The sequence below is a fragment of the Octodon degus genome, unplaced genomic scaffold (assembly GCF_000260255.1).
Source record: "Octodon degus isolate 3935 unplaced genomic scaffold, OctDeg1.0 scaffold00019, whole genome shotgun sequence".
NCBI lineage: Eukaryota > Metazoa > Chordata > Mammalia > Rodentia > Octodontidae > Octodon > Octodon degus.
Genome location: NW_004524595.1, coordinates 15,427,976 through 15,442,043, shown reverse-complemented (window position 1 = coordinate 15,442,043; position 14,068 = coordinate 15,427,976). Strand labels below are relative to the sequence as shown.

General features: G+C 45.7%; 2 protein-coding genes across 3 annotated transcripts in view; one reads left to right on the top strand and one right to left on the bottom strand.

The window, feature by feature from the left end:
* The window catches only part of Kcns3 (potassium voltage-gated channel modifier subfamily S member 3), a 64,904-nt gene extending 57,151 nt beyond the window's left edge, over positions 1-7,753 (top strand). For both annotated transcript variants that reach the window (XM_004627487.3, XM_023711032.1), the window contains exon 3: positions 5,750-7,753. In XM_004627487.3, coding sequence (XP_004627544.1) covers positions 5,809-7,284 — 1,476 coding nt within the window. In that variant the 5' untranslated portion in view covers positions 5,750-5,808 and the 3' untranslated portion in view covers positions 7,285-7,753. The remainder of the gene's footprint in view (positions 1-5,749) is intronic.
* Positions 7,754-11,827: 4,074 nt separating this feature from the next.
* On the bottom strand, positions 11,828-12,351 carry LOC101567559 (c-Myc-binding protein-like). Its single transcript, XM_004627486.1, has one exon. The coding sequence runs from the start codon at positions 12,302-12,304 to the stop codon at positions 11,990-11,992; it is 315 nt and encodes a 104-aa protein (XP_004627543.1). The 5' UTR covers positions 12,305-12,351; the 3' UTR covers positions 11,828-11,989.
* Between the last annotated feature and the right edge of the window lie 1,717 nt (positions 12,352-14,068).

Sequence of the window (14,068 nt, the reverse complement as noted above, 5' to 3'; positions counted from 1 at the left end):
TGATATTTCCAATCCAAATTTGGGATCAGGGGTTATTTTACTTAATTTGTTTGATTTTTTTTTTTTTTTTTTTTTTTTTGTATTTTAGGGAAGGGTCTACAGGGTGTTCAGGGTCTCACTACTAGATCAGGCTCTAGTGATCCACCTGTTTACAGCTTCCCGAGAGCTGGGATTATAGGTGTGTACCACCACGCCCAGTCTCAATCGCTGTCTCAGTGTGTCCCAGGGGTGAGGCCAGATGGCAGGCCCAGGGATCGAACCCCGAGCTCCGGCACCTGCTTGCAGGAGCTTTAATCTGCTGAGCTATGTGGCCTGCCCTCGTTTAATTTTTATATTGCTGGGTTTTTTTGTGTCCAGACTTTAGGGTGCCTAGTACTGTTCACATAACAGCTTATTTGCTTTATCCCTGTTTCTGAGTAGTTATACCAATATGATTACTGAAGATCAAGGTTTCTGTAAGACTTTTGTCCTAAGGTGCGTACTGTATGAGTTGGCATGTATAGTCGTTAGGCTTTAAAATATTTTGAAGTCATTCATCTTTTAAAGGTAAACCACCATTTTGATGCACAGTTAAGGTTTAAATTTGAGGAAATGCTTCATTTTTACTTAATTTTGTTTTCATAACTATGTGAAACAGTTACATGGTTTTCAGTTCCATTGCTGTCTCTTATGCTGTTTCTTTTTTCTTCATGGAGGAAAACACTTTACTCATTTTGGGTTTATGTTTTTTATAATATAAGCATATACACATATATAAACATGTGTATGTATGTGTGTATGATGTTGTCATTCTGTTAGATAAATTGTGGCATACTGTTGACACTTCCATAGCTTGCTCTTTTCTCCACTTAACTAAAACAGCCTAGAAATCACTGCATCACTTTGTTCCATTTTTCGTCACTTTTTCCCCCCATCCAATCCTCTATTGATAGATAGTTGGATGGCTTCCAGTTATGCAAATATTTTCACATTTTGCCTCCCTTTGGGAAACATTTGGAGAAAAAAAATTTCTGGGTCAAAAGATGAAGACCTATACAGTTTTGCTAAATTCTGACCAATTCTGCTCCCCAGAGTGTCTCTTTTATTTTGCATTTACACCACGACATAAACAGCGCCTACTTTCCACTGACTCATCTGCCCAATAAGGAGTTTTGTCTTTGAGTTTCCCCCAGTTTTGTTACATTAAACTGTAGTTTCACTTGCAGTTATCCTCTCATGAGCAAAGTTGAACATCTTCCGAACTTAAGGACTGCACTTTTTTCTGTGAGCTCTTTTGCCTCATCTCTTGTCTATTTTTCTATATTGCTACTTCTCTTTTTCTCCTCTGTCTTAAAGTCCTTAATATGCTATGCTTATTAACCTCTCATCTGTGACATGCATATGCATGACTACTTTTTAAATATTTCCTTTTTATGTTACTATGGTGTGTTTTTTCTATATCAAAAATTGCTCACATGTAGTCAAATTTTTCTTTCATTATTTTTTCTCTATGTTTTGAGTCAGAATTAGGAAAGTTTTTCCTCTTTCTGGCTTATAAATGAGCTGACCTGTATTTTCATTTAGGAGGTGTATGCTTCACTGAATGTCTACATCTGTGTGCGTGCAGGCATGTGCACACACACACACACAGCACACCCACAGGCACACAGACGTGCACAACATGTGTGTACAATGCACACACATGTACACACACGTGCACACATGTGTGCATACACATGTGCGCAAACACACACACACACACACACACACACACACGCTCTCTCTCACACTGGTTATGTGCACTCTTGTCCCTCAGGCAGATCTGGATTCTGACCTCGGCAGAGCCTCAGCTGCCCCAGTCTCTTACATGTGTCATGCGAGACCTGTGCACATCCTCCCGTGTACTATAAATCATCTCTAGATGACTCCTAGTACCTACCACCTCAATACTGTGTAAATAGTTGTCATGGTGAGTGTTTAGGGAAGGATGAGCAATAAATGCAGTTTGTATGTGTTCAGTAAAGATGCAAGTTTTATATTTTGTTTTTTGAGGTACTGGGAAATGAGGTTCTGTGGCCTTTGTACTGAGCCCTTCACATTTTAAAAAAGATTTTATTTTGAGATGGACCACTGCTAAGTCAGTAAGTGGCCCAGGCTTGGCTTGGACTTGTAATTGTCTCGCCTAGGCCTCCCCTCAGTGCTGAGATTTAAAGTGTGGTCACCATGCATGGCTTAAAAAATATCTTTGATTTGCAATTGATTGGGATGTGAACTCTTGGGTATGGAGGGCCAACTGTGCACTGTATGTACTGTATCTTATATTTATTTATCTGTGTATGAAATATATTTATAAATGTTTAAATTTTGTATACACATAGGTATACCTTTGACTCAGTACATGTTTCCTGAAAGAACTAAATGAAATGTAATTAAATCAGTGTTTGTATGAACTCAGATATCTTGAAGCTGGTGATGTTCAGCGTCTCATTCTCTTCATGCGACCTTGCATGTGCGCCCTGGGAAGAGTGGGCTGTGCTAGGCCAGGCTGGAGCCCTGCCCTGGCCTTGGCCTTAGACTCTGAGCAGCTGCTCCCTTCTCCTGTGATCCAGCTTCTTCCTCTGCCACATCCCAGGGGAGGAGCTGACCATGTGTGGGATGGAAAGGAGCTAGCTGACTGCAGTTAGTACGAGGGAGAGCTCGGTCTTACTTCCTGCCCCTGTTGGCTGATGCAGTCTGGGCTCAGCCAAGGGAACCAGCACTGATGGGGCATCTAGCTGCCTTCTGAACCAGAGCCCTTAAGCTGGTCTGTGAGAGATACGATCCTGCTGTCCCTTGAAGCCTCTAACAAGAGACCTCTGATTGTACCACATGGGCTGCTTTTGTGGTTAGACTTTGTAGACTAGATGGACCTCCTTAACAAGGAAGGAGTTCCCTAGTGCACAGTAAATAAAAAGGGAGAACAGAGTAGGGAGACTAATAGTGTAGAGATAACGGTGCTCTTCAGAGACATGGTGTCGAAAGATTGGGGAGGGAGCCCACTCCCTCAAATCGGGAGGCCACATCCATGGCCGGTGTCACGAAGACAGACAGTGACTTCCCTCATCGCTGGCATCCAGGAAGCCGAGCAGGTGGGGGATAATTCACCCGAAGATAACTTCCATTAGAGTCTTTGCAGCAGCTTAGCTAAGTAGCTCCTTGGAACATTTTACTATTACATTTGCCATGAGCATGAGCTGGCTTTCACAGATCTGAAGTTGTATAAATATTTGGACCAACTCAGCAGCTTTGATTTAGACCCTGCAAAGAAGACATCTAATTGAAAACAGAAAGCAGGGAGGGAAATGGAGTTTCTGGAAGAGGTTGGCAAACCTATTAACCAGTGCGCCCAGCTGTGTTACAGTCTCTGGTTACATGGAACTTGGTCAGCAGTGGTGGCTCATATCCAATACTCCTGTGTTCTTCAACACTGCAGACTCCCTCCTGGGCCGGACGGCAGGGGCTGCATTGTTAAGGCTGTGACTTCTGGTGTATTCTTTTCAGAGAAGGAATCTTCTTTCTTCCTTCACAGACTACTTTTCACAGCATGAGGGGAAAGAGTCTTTTCTGACTTTCCTGCCTCCTTTACTGGGCTTACTGTCCACCAATTTAGGCAATTCGAAAAATAGCCCTCCTCCTCCAGTATGGCCTTTCCTGTCCAACCAGGTGCCACATTTTGTCACTTCCACTTTATATATAGAACTATCCTGGATTTGTCACTGTCTTGTGCACCTCTGCTATGTGAGTTGGGCCCTTGCCTCCTGTGCCCTGTTCCCCTGTACCCTGGGGGCCTCCTGGGTTCCTGGTCTTGCCTCTGAGGGTTTCATCTCTGTGGTGAGTTCAGTCTTTGTTGTTCATATTAATTACTGGCAGTAGTGGGACTTAAACTCAGGGCATCCACACAAAGCCACCTCTCCAGCCCTGTTTTTTAATTGGCTATTTTGAGACAGGCTCTCACTAGGTTGTGCAGGCTGGGCTCAGACCTGTGAATCTTCTGCTTCAGCCTCTGGAAGTGCTAGGGTTATGGCATGTACTATTGCACCAGGCTTATTGTTTTGTAATCTATGAAGGAAAGAAACTTATCTTGTAGTCCTAGAGGCTGGGAGGTCTAAGAACATGATGCCACCAACCTTGACAAGGGCCTCCAGCTCGCAGAATGGCAGGCACAGCCTCACTAAGATCTCCCTGATTCAGGGCCCCAAGTGCAGCCACGCCCACTGTTGACTAAGACCCTTAGTGAATTTGCTGACAGGATGCAACCCAGATTTCTCTGACTGCAGCAGTAGCCCCTCACCCTGCCCTCCTCCATCGGGAGCTTTGCCTTTTCACTCGGTCAACTTTGCTTGAACTAGAGCATCTGAACTGTGTCCCCTCTGCTGTGAAGCTGCTGCAGCCAGAGGTCTCTGGTCCTTTCTCAGTAATCCCACAGGTGCTTGGCTCAGGCCTGGTGGAGCACTTTCTGCACTGGGAGATGGAGAGGCCCGAGGAGCTGAGCAGTGGGGAGAATGTAGGCTTTGGCATTAATTCAGCCTGGGTTTAAGTCTTGGCTCTGTCATTTCTGAGTTGCTTGATCTTGGACTCAACATTCTCAGCAACTTTTTCCACACTTCTTTCTTTACAGTGCTGGGAGGGTTAAGTGACCCAATGTGAACCTCATCTCATGTGTCTGGTGAGAACTGTAGGTGACAGTCGCCTTCTATCTGTGCCATCTGCGCAAAGGGAGTTTGACTATAGTGGATCATGTTTGAAACTTAATGTTTTCTCTGAGAAATGGGTCTAGCACAGCCTGGTTCATGTTAGAAATAAAGCAGCCATGTGGCTGACAAATGTAGACTGTGTTTGCAGAGACGACTGTAGCTTAGGGCAGCATGGGAGACTGTGAGGGGCCAGGAGGTGGAGGAGCAGTGCGCGCACACCGAGACTGAGCATGCCGCTCACCTGAAGAGGTTTCGCCGGATCGTAAGGCTGTACCTGAAACTCCATCCTAGCAAGTACACCGATACCTGCAGGACACATGGTACTTAAGGACAGGGAGATAATTATATCCTGTTGCTTGTCCACGTCCAAACCCAGTCTGTGGCTCTTTTAAGGGAGGAAGACATTGTTGTTCGTATTAATTACTGGCAATAGTGGAGCATAGAGGCAAAACCTACATCCTCAGCAAGCCGAGTTCCTCTGGGTGGTTTTATGCGCAGCGTGGAGTGGAGGAGAAGACTTGTTCTGCGGGCTTAGATTGTCCACCCCTCTCCCTGGGGATGGATGGGAAGAAGGAGCCGTAAGCCTGGTAGCAGCAGGCTATCATGAGCCTGTCCTATGGGAACTGAGTATTATTCTTACCCCAGAGAGCCTCATGGTTGAGCTGTGAAGATGCTTAGACTTCATGACTTCACAGCACATTGTGTGCGTGTGTGTGTGTGTGTGTGTGTGTGTGTGTGTGTATAGGAGTCAGGGGTGGGGCTGAAGTTCGAATGCTTGATAAGTAATATTTAGGATTCATAAAATTATTTTTGCAGTCTTCTCTATTTTCTACAAAATTTGATCTCTAAGCCCAGTTTTTTGAAAAACGATTTGGAGACTTGATTTTCCTCTTGTCAGGTGGTGTCGTAGCATGTTCTTTCTCATCGTGCTTTCTGCCTTGCTCTCCTTGTAGCCTGCCTTTGGGAGGGCTTGGGTTGGAAATAGGCTTGAGCAGGCACGGTGGGTCACAGTTCTAATGCAGCTTGTGGTCTTCTAGGCGCAGCGGGACCTTCCACATCTCCCTTTCTGGCCAGCACGCTGCTGCCTGTGTCCATCATGGTGTTTGGTGAGTTTTTCCGTCACCCTGGACAAGACGAGGAACTGGTCAACCTGAACGTGGGGGGCTTTAAGCAGTCTGTGGACCAGAGGACCCTGCTGCGGTTCCCTCACACCCGCCTGGGAAAGCTGCTCACCTGCCACTCGGAAGAAGCAATTCTGGAGCTGTGTGATGACTACAGTGTGGCTGACAAAGAGTACTACTTCGATCGGAACCCGTCCTTGTTCAGATATGTGTTGAATTTTTATTACACGGGGAAGCTGCATGTCATGGAGGAGTTGTGCGTGTTCTCATTCTCCCAGGAGATCGAGTACTGGGGCATCAACGAGCTGTTCATCGACTCCTGCTGCAGCAGTCGCTACCAGGAACGCAAGGAGGAGAGCCAGGACAAAGACTGGGAGCAGAGAAGCAATGATGTGAGCACTGATTCCTCCTTTGAAGAGTCTTCTCTCTTTGAGAAGGAGCTGGAGAAGTTTGACCGGATGAGATTTGGTCAGCTCCGGAAGAAAATCTGGATTCGGATGGAGAACCCAGCGTACTGCCTGTCTGCCAAGCTGATTGCCGTCTCATCGCTGAGTGTGGTGCTGGCCTCCATTGTGGCCATGTGTGTGCACAGCATGGCCGAGTTCCAGAACGAGGACGGAGAGGTTGATGACCCTGTGCTGGAAGGCGTTGAGATTGCGTGCATTGCCTGGTTCACAGGGGAGCTTGCCATCCGGTTGGCGGCTGCTCCCTGCCAGAAGAAGTTCTGGAAGAATCCTCTGAACATCATCGACTTTGTCTCTATCATTCCCTTCTATGCCACGCTGGCGGTGGACACCAAGGAGGAGGAGAGCGAGGACATTGAGAACATGGGCAAGGTGGTCCAGATTCTGCGGCTCATGCGGATTTTCCGCATTTTGAAGCTTGCCCGGCACTCAGTAGGACTGCGGTCTCTTGGGGCCACGCTGAGACACAGCTACCATGAGGTTGGGCTCCTGCTCCTTTTCCTGTCTGTTGGTATCTCCATCTTCTCTGTGCTTATCTACTCTGTGGAGAAAGATGACCTTGCATCCAGCCTCACCAGCATTCCCATCTGTTGGTGGTGGGCCACAATCAGCATGACAACTGTGGGCTATGGGGACACCCACCCCGTCACCTTGGCAGGGAAGATCATTGCGAGCACCTGCATCATCTGTGGCATACTGGTGGTGGCTCTGCCTATCACCATCATCTTTAACAAGTTTTCTAAGTATTACCAGAAGCAAAAGGACATGGATGTGGACCAGTGCAGTGAGGAGCCCCTGGAGAAGTGTCAGGAGCTACCTTACTTTAATATCCGGGATATTTATGCACAGAAGGTCCACGCCTTCCTTGCCAGCCTGTCTTCAGTTGGCATCGTGGTGAGCGATCCTGACTCCACAGATTCCTCCAGCATGGATGGCAACGGGGATGCTTATAAAACAGCATCCTTGGAGAATTGCACAGTACCGTGAGCAGGGGCTTCTGTGCCTCTACTTGTGTCCTTTCCCAACATTAGGTTAACACAGCTTTATAAACCTCAGTGGTTTGTTAAAATCATTTACTTCTCAGGGTGTAACTTCTAGCCATAGTTGGACAATCACTGCTGAATTTTGAGATGATAGAATTATCTTTATTTTTTATCAGGGAGGTCAATTAAATGCCTTGTTCTGAAATTTATTTTTTACAGAGAGAGTTGTGATATGGTTTTGGAAAAAAAAATAGTCTATGGCATTGGGTGGGATTTGTGGCTGCAGCTTACGCCTCATTCTGCATTGTCATTTACTCACATTGAGCTAACTGTAAAACCTGACCAGGCAGACCAGAGCCAGCTGATAAAGACACATGCATGTAAGATCCGCACAGTAAGGCGGTGCATGTAAATCCATAGCTGTGCTCTACACATGGAAATCAGGAGCCTAATAAACTTCCCAATTCAGTATGAAAAGTGTCTTGTCATGTTTTTATGTCTAATAAGTACATCCACTTATATTGGCTCAAAAGGGAAAAGCTCTTTTCAGAATATTGAGGGCCCTTTCTTTATGTTTCTGAATTTTGGATAAATGCTGATGGGACCTTTGTGTTTAGTAGCCTGCGGGGTCAGTGGGGAGAAGAGCAAGCCTGTGCTTGAACTGCGCCATCCAGGTTAAACAGGAACACGGGTGCTGGGACGCATGAGGGAAGTCTGAGTACCTCCATCTCTAGAATATATTTTGAATTCTGTAATAGATTTTAGCTGCTAGGATACAACCTTAGTACCTGAAAGTTACATACAGCAGAGTAAACCTGCATGTTCACGGCAGACTCAGTCCGTGTGTGTAAGACAGGTGAGGTGTGGTGCAAGTGTCAGTGTGAGAAAGCTTTGCTGACAGCTGTGAAGTGGGCTGACATTTTCTGATAATGATGGCAATGGCTACATCTTTCAGAGAAACCCTTCACTACAAAGGAAGACACACACAAGCCTCACCAGAGCAGAGACAGAACAGCCGTAATCCATGTGGACAGAATTTAGCCAGCCTTAGTTTTGGAGATTTATGGCAGTGCTAAGTCATGCTGTCAGGCCGGGTACACAGTTGGCTCCCCAAGCTCCTTTGAATGGAGGAGCCAAGCCGTAGGGATTTATGGCCAGCTTCTGTATTTCTCAGAGCACTGAAATGAGGAGGACACTGTGTGCAAGGTATCAGTAATGTTGACTCCTCACTCTGTCACTTCGGAGATTGACACTATCCCCAGGGTGTGTGCTCCCCTCTAACTCTGGAGGTTTCATATGTCCATGTTTGCTACCCCTGAGTGTAGTCCTGAGGCATAGGTGGTTGAATCTGAGATCCTGCCTCATTGCGGGATTCTTCTTCATGAATACTGAACTAACTGAAGATGGCCTACAGGGCGACTGTGCTGATGAAGGCACAGCAGGACTGTGCTGGTGAGAGGCGCTGAGTGCTTTGCCTGTGTGGTCCCTTCCTTCCTGGCAGGGTCCCTACTGCAAGGGTTCCTGCTGTGCTTCACAGCCTGGATTCCCATTCCTGGAGAAGCTTGGAAGGAGGCTCAGGAGGGGGTGATGCATCAGGGGAAGCTGCAGCCTTCGCTAATTTGGTGTCGAGAAACAGCATTTTCAGTGTTTCAACTTAGTGTTAAGGGTTTGCCTTGTGTCAGCAAAGCAGAGTTCTCAAGTTCTTAGACAAGGGGCATTGCCTGGTGGGGAAGAAGTGGGTGTGGGGGACCTAGTGTGTACGGGAGCTCAGAGCTGAGAGCCCAGCAGGCCTCACCCCTCTCTGCTGTTTGCCCACCCTGATGTGAGGGAGTAACAGCTGGGAGCCTTGTAATTCTTTACATTTAAGTAATTTATATTTTTCCTGCAAATTGCCCTTAAACATTGCTTACGTTATAAATTTGCATAATATAAATTAGTTTCAACCTGTCATCTATTTTTTCTTAAATTCTTACATGCCTTGGCCAGTGAAACTTTATGTTTTGTTGCTGAAGGTTTGAGGGAGTTACTTTCCTTAAAATTAAGGGTATTCAGAGCCAAGCCATTTGCAAAGGCCCATTCCCTTCCTTTCGTCTGGTGGCCAGGAGGCAGGCTTAGGTTTGTTTAGAATCACCTGTGGCTGAGCATGCGGTCATTTTCAGCATTCTTTACTTCATTCTCCACAAACAGAATGCCATGGCACTTAGAAACAGGGCATAGGAGGTGTGAATTGACAGAAAAATGGACAAAGGTCTTAGATGGCACTGCCCAAGGTCCTGGACTGTGATGGCTCCAAGCGACCACGGGTCACTGGACCCCCTCTGCACTGTACAGATGAGAAAGAAGAGAAAATTGCTGGGGTGTACAGTGGCAGAGACCAAATCCCCATGAAGCCCTCTGTCCCTCCCCTCCCTCCCTCTCCCTTCCTTTCCTCCCCTTCCTCTCCCTCTTTTCCCTCCTCCTTCCCTCCCTCCCTCCCTTCCTTCTTTCTTTCCCTATGAGATACTTGAAGTACATACAGAGGCGGTAGGAACAGGTGCCCCCCCCATGCCCCTCAGTGTCAACAATTACTAACTCAGTCACAGAACTTATTTCATCTCTTCTGTGACTCATTTCCTTGCTCCCCAGTTTATTTCCATGTCACTTACTCCATAAATATTCCAGGAAGCATCTTTGAAAGAGCAGTCATTCTTGAGTGTAATCACAATGCCGCTAATAAAAACAATGATAATTATTTTGTGCTGTGGAATACCTTAGGAAACATTAATTTCTGAACATCTGGTTCAGATAAGAATCTCTAGAAATCATGAGCTAAAGTGTCACAAGAATGCAGTGAGCCTCAAAGAGAAATTGAAATAATTTCTGCTTAGATTTTCAATGTTCTTGAAATGGATACCTGTTTTCTCAGTTTTCTTTTATGTTTACTTATTGTTCTCTTTTTTAATGTGTTTGGCACAGGGTCTCACTACACAGCTCAGACTCATAGTGATCCTCTTGTTTTGAGCCTCCTCAGTGCTGCAAGTACAGGCATGCACCACCACACCAGGCCTCAGTGGGGCAGGCCCTGTGTGGCATGTGGTGCCAAGGAACAAACCCCGGTCCTTGCACTTGGCTAAGTGGGCACTTGGTCTGCTGAGCTGTTTTGCCAGCCCTAGTTTTCTCAGTTTTTAAAGCCCTCCAGAGACAGCAGACACACTGTTTAGTTTGTGTTTGAACTAACTGGTGCGAAGGGTAATTTCAAGTTCATTTGTCCTTGTTTCAAATTCACTAAAGGTAGAGCCAGCCACTAGCTGCCCCTGAAAACCAAAAAGAATGTCAATAGTTTTTAAATCACTAAGTTTCCATTTGGAGCACTTTTCTCCAACTGTAGAGAATTCACATTTTATTTTTATTTTAATTTTTTTAGTGCTTTACCACAAATCTTTGACATATTTTCTCATTTGACCCTCACAGCAGCCCTGTGAGGTAGGCGGCGCAGATGTTTTTCTCATTTAACAGATGAGGAAAGTAAATCGCAGAGTGGTTAACATGCTCAAAGTTCTACAGTTAGTAAATAATTGTATTAATAACCGGTCTTTGGCCTAAAAATTCAGCACCCAGCCTCCCTTCATGTATGCCCACCTACTTCACAGGGATGGTGAAGATAAAATGAATTCAAGGCTAGAAAAATACTTGGAAGGACAAAAGCTCTATTAATTATATAGTGTATGAACCCAGAGCATTACATTACCTCTGTCTAAACTAACCAAGCAACTAAGTAAGGCAGGGTAACAGTGTGATCCTGTTTAATGGTACATAAATCACAATCAGGATAGCTGCATTATTAAGCAAAATGAACAACACACAAAGGCTAATGAGCAACTAGGCCCCACTAAAGTACACAGCAAAGCAAGGCAACATTACCAGACGGCATGATTGCATAGAAGAAAACAGTGGTGTCAGAGTTCAAACTGGCACACACATAGTTATCTAAGGCAAAGTGGTTGCAAAGAAGAGTTACTTGTTCCACATTATATAAATAAGAGCAGAAAATTCATGGGAACCCATGCAAAAGCATCGTGTGTCACACAGATTTCTCCAGTTCAGTACAGGGACTATAAACACTATTACTTTCCTTGTAAAGTATGATTGCACCTATGCTCATATCCTGAACTAAACCAAGGAGCAGCTCCACACTAAACGTCTCTGGGTAACATCTAACCAGTAGGATTACTCACAATCAGACTAATAGAACATCTTTTAAGGTAATGAATTAGATGGCTGTTTAGGTTTCTTCAGAATTTAATTTGGCCCCATATTTGTCCTGCTTTAAGATCCAAAGAAAGTTGTATAGAATGTGTTTGGCACAGGGTCTCACTACACAGCTCAGACTCATAGTGATCCTCTTGTTTTGAGCCTCCTCAGTGCTGCAAGTACAGGCGTGTACCACCACACCAGGCCTCAGTGGGGCAGGGCCTGTGTGGCATGTGGTGCCAAGGAACAAACCCCGGTCCTTGCACTTGGCTAAGCAGGCACTTAGTCTGCTGAGCTATTTTGCCAGCCCTAGTTTTTATTGGTGATTCTGAGTATATGCGTTTATAACATTTAAATGTGAGAGATGAATTTAACATATTAAAAGTTCTATAGCATCTGGTCAGAAAGGATTATATACTATACAAACTAGTGAAGTCATACAAAACCATTTTTCTTTGTCTTTTCAACTGAGAAGAATCCTATTCAGCACACTTCTCCTCCTGAGGTGGTTCATACTGAGCAAGCTTTGCTTTCAGTTTTTTATTTTCTTCTACAGTAGCTTCGTATTTCTCTTTTATTTCTGTCAATTCTAGGCGAAGCAGCTCAATTTCTGGATTTTCTGGGGTAGCAGTTCCTATGTGATGCTTTAAAAAATCCAAAGCACTACTAGTAGGTTTCTCTGGTTCTTCATATAAGGCTACCAACACCTTGGTCAACGTATCCAGCACCCCCGACTTCTCCAAGTACCTCTGGAACTGCTCACGATTTGAGTCGGCGGCTTTGTAATGGGCCATAGTGACAGGGGCAACGGTGTAGCTGGCGCTGGAGAATGTGGCCGGCGGGCTCCTATTTATTTATTTATTTATTTATTTATTGTATTTTAGGGAAATGTCTACAGGGTGTTCAGGGTTTCACTACTACATCAGACTCAGTGATTCTCTTGTTTACAGCCTCTCAAGAGCTGGGATTATAGGCATGCGCCACCTCGCCCAGTCTCGCCCTGGGGGTGGGGCTGGCACTGCAGGCCCTGGGAATCGAACCCCCGTCCCTTGCACCTGCTTGTAGGTGCTTTAATCCTTGCATTTTAAAACCTTTATAAAGTTTATCTTTTTTCAGAAAGTGAGGATAAGAAGGAAAGAATAATGGATTTCACCCAGCTTGACTGACCTCCAAGGAAGGTGGGTATTTCAGCTGGAGCGACTCTCCTCAGAGTGGCAGCTTTGTAGGACTGCTCCACAGGTTAGCACACACTTGGTGGCTCAGACGTTGGAAGTGTATTGTTCCTTTGTTCTGGAGCCCAGAGGTTTGCACTGAGTTCTCCAGGCTGGATCTGGGGGAGGGGTGGGCTGTGGGGAGCTCTTTGCCTTGCCTGATCTGGCTCAATCACAGTTGCAGCTGTAATGTCTGCCTCTGCAGTCACATCACCCTGTCTTCTGGGTAACAGCTTCTTCTGTCTCCTAAATGGATGCTTGTGATTACATTTAAGACCCACTTGCTTACTTCCGGCTGCTCTCCCCACATCAAGATCCTTGGCTGGATTATGCCTGTCTTGTCTGTGACACGAGGTCACATTCACAGGTCCTTGGATTAGGACCTGTGTCCCTGCAAGGGCATTATTTGTCTATGTCGTGTGCAAAGTGGCTCCTGTCTGCTACACAGCCACTGAGAAGCTTTCTCCCGATGGTGTGCCCGTAATAATAAGCATCTTATTGCTTGGGAAGAGGAAGAGCAGCATGGGGTTTGATTTAGGCAAATGGAGTTCTAACCTAAGTCTGTATACAGTCCTGCACAAGTCCTTTAACCCCTTCCATCCTCAGTCCTCTGGTCTTCCTGGGCTGATGTCAGCTTTCTCACAGGGAGCTGACAGTGAAAGAGGCTTCTGTTTGCGGCTGAGCTTGGTACAGAGCAGGCACACTAAGTCTTCTGCATGTCGGACAGGGCCTTGCAGCTCCTCTTAGATGGGCGCTATGCTTCCTTACAGACTGCAGTACCCCAAAGGGTCAGACACTTAGAAGTGTCCAGTAGGCATTATGAGAAGAGATACTGTAGGCAGCTGAGTTAGATAGAAGTATTACAGGCAGTCGGACTAGGCCAGGCCCTCGAAGGAGATGGCATGGAAGACAAGATACTTGCAACTGCGAGAGAGATGGATGCTCCTGCTGTGGGCCAGACTTGAAGACCAAAGACTGAACAAGTGCTGACCTCTCTAAAGAGAAGCATCTGGGATTGATCATCGCCTTGAGGAAGCCAGGAAGAGTCACTAATCCAATGGCTACCAGCTACCAGATAAACTCCTGTTCTATATTTGTGCCCACTTGCTATATGACTTGCTTCCCCATTTAGTCCTGGATTTAATTAATTTTACCTGAGCAATGATGCTTGTAATCTTATTAGTTGTCCATAGTTTTGTCCCACCTCATGCCCACCTAAGGGAGTTCCCATTTTCGCCACCCTAGACCCACATGGTTTGGCTCTGTAAAAATACCCAGAACAGATAGCTTCCCAGGGTAACCACCTGTCCCTCTCAGACAAAGTTTTCTTTCTGCCAATAAATATAT